Source organism: Alosa alosa, chromosome 4 (assembly GCF_017589495.1).
Source record: "Alosa alosa isolate M-15738 ecotype Scorff River chromosome 4, AALO_Geno_1.1, whole genome shotgun sequence".
In the NCBI taxonomy this organism is placed as follows: Eukaryota; Metazoa; Chordata; class Actinopteri; order Clupeiformes; family Clupeidae; genus Alosa; species Alosa alosa.
The window spans coordinates 32830001-32832500 of record NC_063192.1 but is presented as its reverse complement, the minus strand read 5'-3'; the positions used below and the strand labels follow the sequence as shown (position 1 = coordinate 32832500).

The following is a 2500-nucleotide window of genomic DNA, read 5'->3' as shown; positions in this document are numbered from 1 at the left end:
TGAAACATTTCTAGGACCAGTACCAGTCAGAACTGCCCCCACATTGACCATTTCCTGACTGGACCAGCTACAGTGGAAACAGTGGCAAGGCAAGGCAAGGCAAGGCCCACACAGCTTGTGGCCTGTATGAACAGGCGACGCTGTCAAAGCAAACAGGAACTATTTGAGCTTAGGTCTGTTTCAGCTGTGTGACTCAGAGTCATGTAGGCCGTAGCTCAGACCCATGTAGTCTAGACATGCCCAGAGCCCCAAACCAAGCTGAACTGTTGAAAGGTCAGTTAGGGCTATACAGAGGAGGCCAACCCAAGTCACCCAGATTGCATTTAACCCTTCTGTGTATATGTGTAAGTGATTGACAGCTGATTTTTCTCATGTGATGTCCACAGGGAAGGTGATTGGTGGCTGGCGCGCTCGCTGGCAACAGGAGAAAGCGGCTACATCCCCAGCAACTACGTGGCTCCATCAGACTCCATCCAGGCAGAAGAGTAATTACCCTCTCCTCATCTACCCTCTCCCCATCTATTACCCTCTCCTCATCTACCCTCTCCTCATCTATTACCCTCTCCTCATCTACCCTCTCCTCATCTATTACCCTCTCCTCATCTACCCTCTCCCCATCTACCCTCTCCTCATCTACCCTCTCCTCATCTATTACCCTCTCCTCATCTACCCTCTCCTCATCTATTACCCTCTCCCCATCTACCCTCTCCTCATCTACCCTCTCCTCATCTACCCTCTCCTCATCTACCCTCTCCCCATCTATTACCCTCTCCACATCTATTACCCTCTCCCCATCTACCCTCTCCTCATCTACCCTCTCCTCATCTACCCCTCTCCTCATCTATTACCCTCTCCCCATCTACCCTCTCCTCATCTATTACCCTCTCCTCATCTATTACCCTCTCCCCATCTACCCTCTCCTCATCTACCCTCTCCTCATCTATTACCCTCGCCCCATCTACCCTCTCCTCATCTATTACCCTCTCCTCATCTACCCTCTCCCCATCTATTACCCTCTCCACATCTATTACCCTCTCCCCATCTACCCTCTCCTCATCTACCCTCTCCTCATCTACCCTCTCCTCATCTACCCTCTCCTCATCTATTACCCTCTCCCCATCTACCCTCTCCTCATCTATTACCCTCTCCTCATCTATTACCCTCTCCTCATCTACCCTCTCCTCATCTACCCTCTCCTCATCTACCCTCTCCTCATCTATTACCCTCTCCCCATCTACCCTCTCCCCATCTACCCTCTCCCCATCTACCCTCTCCTCATCTATTACCCTCTCCCCATCTACCCTCTGTGTCTGTCTATTGTGCTCTGCTCTCTCTCTCTCTCTCTCTCCCCATCTACTCTCTATTCTCTGTGTCTGTCTATTGTATCTCTCTCTCTCTCTCTCTCTCTCTCTCTCTCTCTCTCTCTCTCTCTCTCTCTCTCTCTCACTCTCTCTCTATTATGCAGGTCTTTCAAATCTGTTTTTTTTTGTTCAGTTTATCACACACCCTAGACTCTGCACTGTTCTCCTCTGTGTGTGTCTTCTCTCTTGTCTCTCCTGTTCTAGTAGTCGTACTGTACTCTTATCTGGTGTTAGTATTGGAAGCGCATTATTCTCTCATTCTTCAACAAAAATGTGTTTGTCCCCATAAAAGAACTGCCAAAGATTTCACTAGCAGGCCTATAATTACAGTATGTTTTTTAGTTAGACATTCTTGGGGAAAAAAAATATTTTCCCAGAAATCCTCATGGAAACTTTTGGTGTCAGGAAGTCAGAAAACCTTTGTAAAACAGTAACTATGCATTAAATACAGTGTAACATACTAATTATGATTGTATAACAACACATTGATGGTGTACATTTACATAAGCCTGAGCTTGCATAACCCAACCCTCTACTTTTAAAATAGTCCCATGTATCAGTCTGCTGTTGCTCACCATTACATAATATATTAAAACTAAATACTTAATTATGCAGTCATCCTGTAACAAGTGCTAAGTGGCATTAAAATGTGACCAAATGACAAACTGTTTGTTACTAAGAGGCTCTTTTATGGGAAGACGCCAAACAGTCATTTGTTTCAGTGTACTTATATGAGTGTGTTAAATGTGTTTTAGTGTACTTATATGAGTGTGTTAAATGTGTATGCATGTAATCCAGATTATTGTCTGATCAGGAGGTGTATGAGTATGATACACGTCTATATGTGTATGCTGTAAATTTGTGTACGATCTATGTGTGTGTGTGTGTGTGTGTGTGTGTGTGTGTGTGTGTGTGTGTGTGTGTGTGTGTGTGTGTGTGATACAGATGTGGGTGTGATACAGATGTGTGTATGATACAGATGTGTGTGTGATACAGATGATACAGATGTGTGTATGATACAGATGTGTGTGTGATACAGATGATACAGATGTGTGTATGATACAGATGTGTGTGTGATACAGATGTGTGTGTGATACAGATGATACAGATGTGTGTGTGCCACTGCTCCTGCATGGCTC

General features: G+C 45.1%; 1 protein-coding gene across 3 annotated transcripts in view; it reads left to right on the top strand.

The window, feature by feature from the left end:
* Positions 1–2500, top strand: part of src (v-src avian sarcoma (Schmidt-Ruppin A-2) viral oncogene homolog) — a 39208-nt gene that overhangs the window by 29614 nt on the left and 7094 nt on the right. For all 3 annotated transcript variants that reach the window (XM_048241659.1, XM_048241658.1, XM_048241657.1), the window contains one exon: positions 387–485. In XM_048241659.1, coding sequence (XP_048097616.1) covers positions 387–485 — 99 coding nt within the window. The remainder of the gene's footprint in view (positions 1–386; positions 486–2500) is intronic.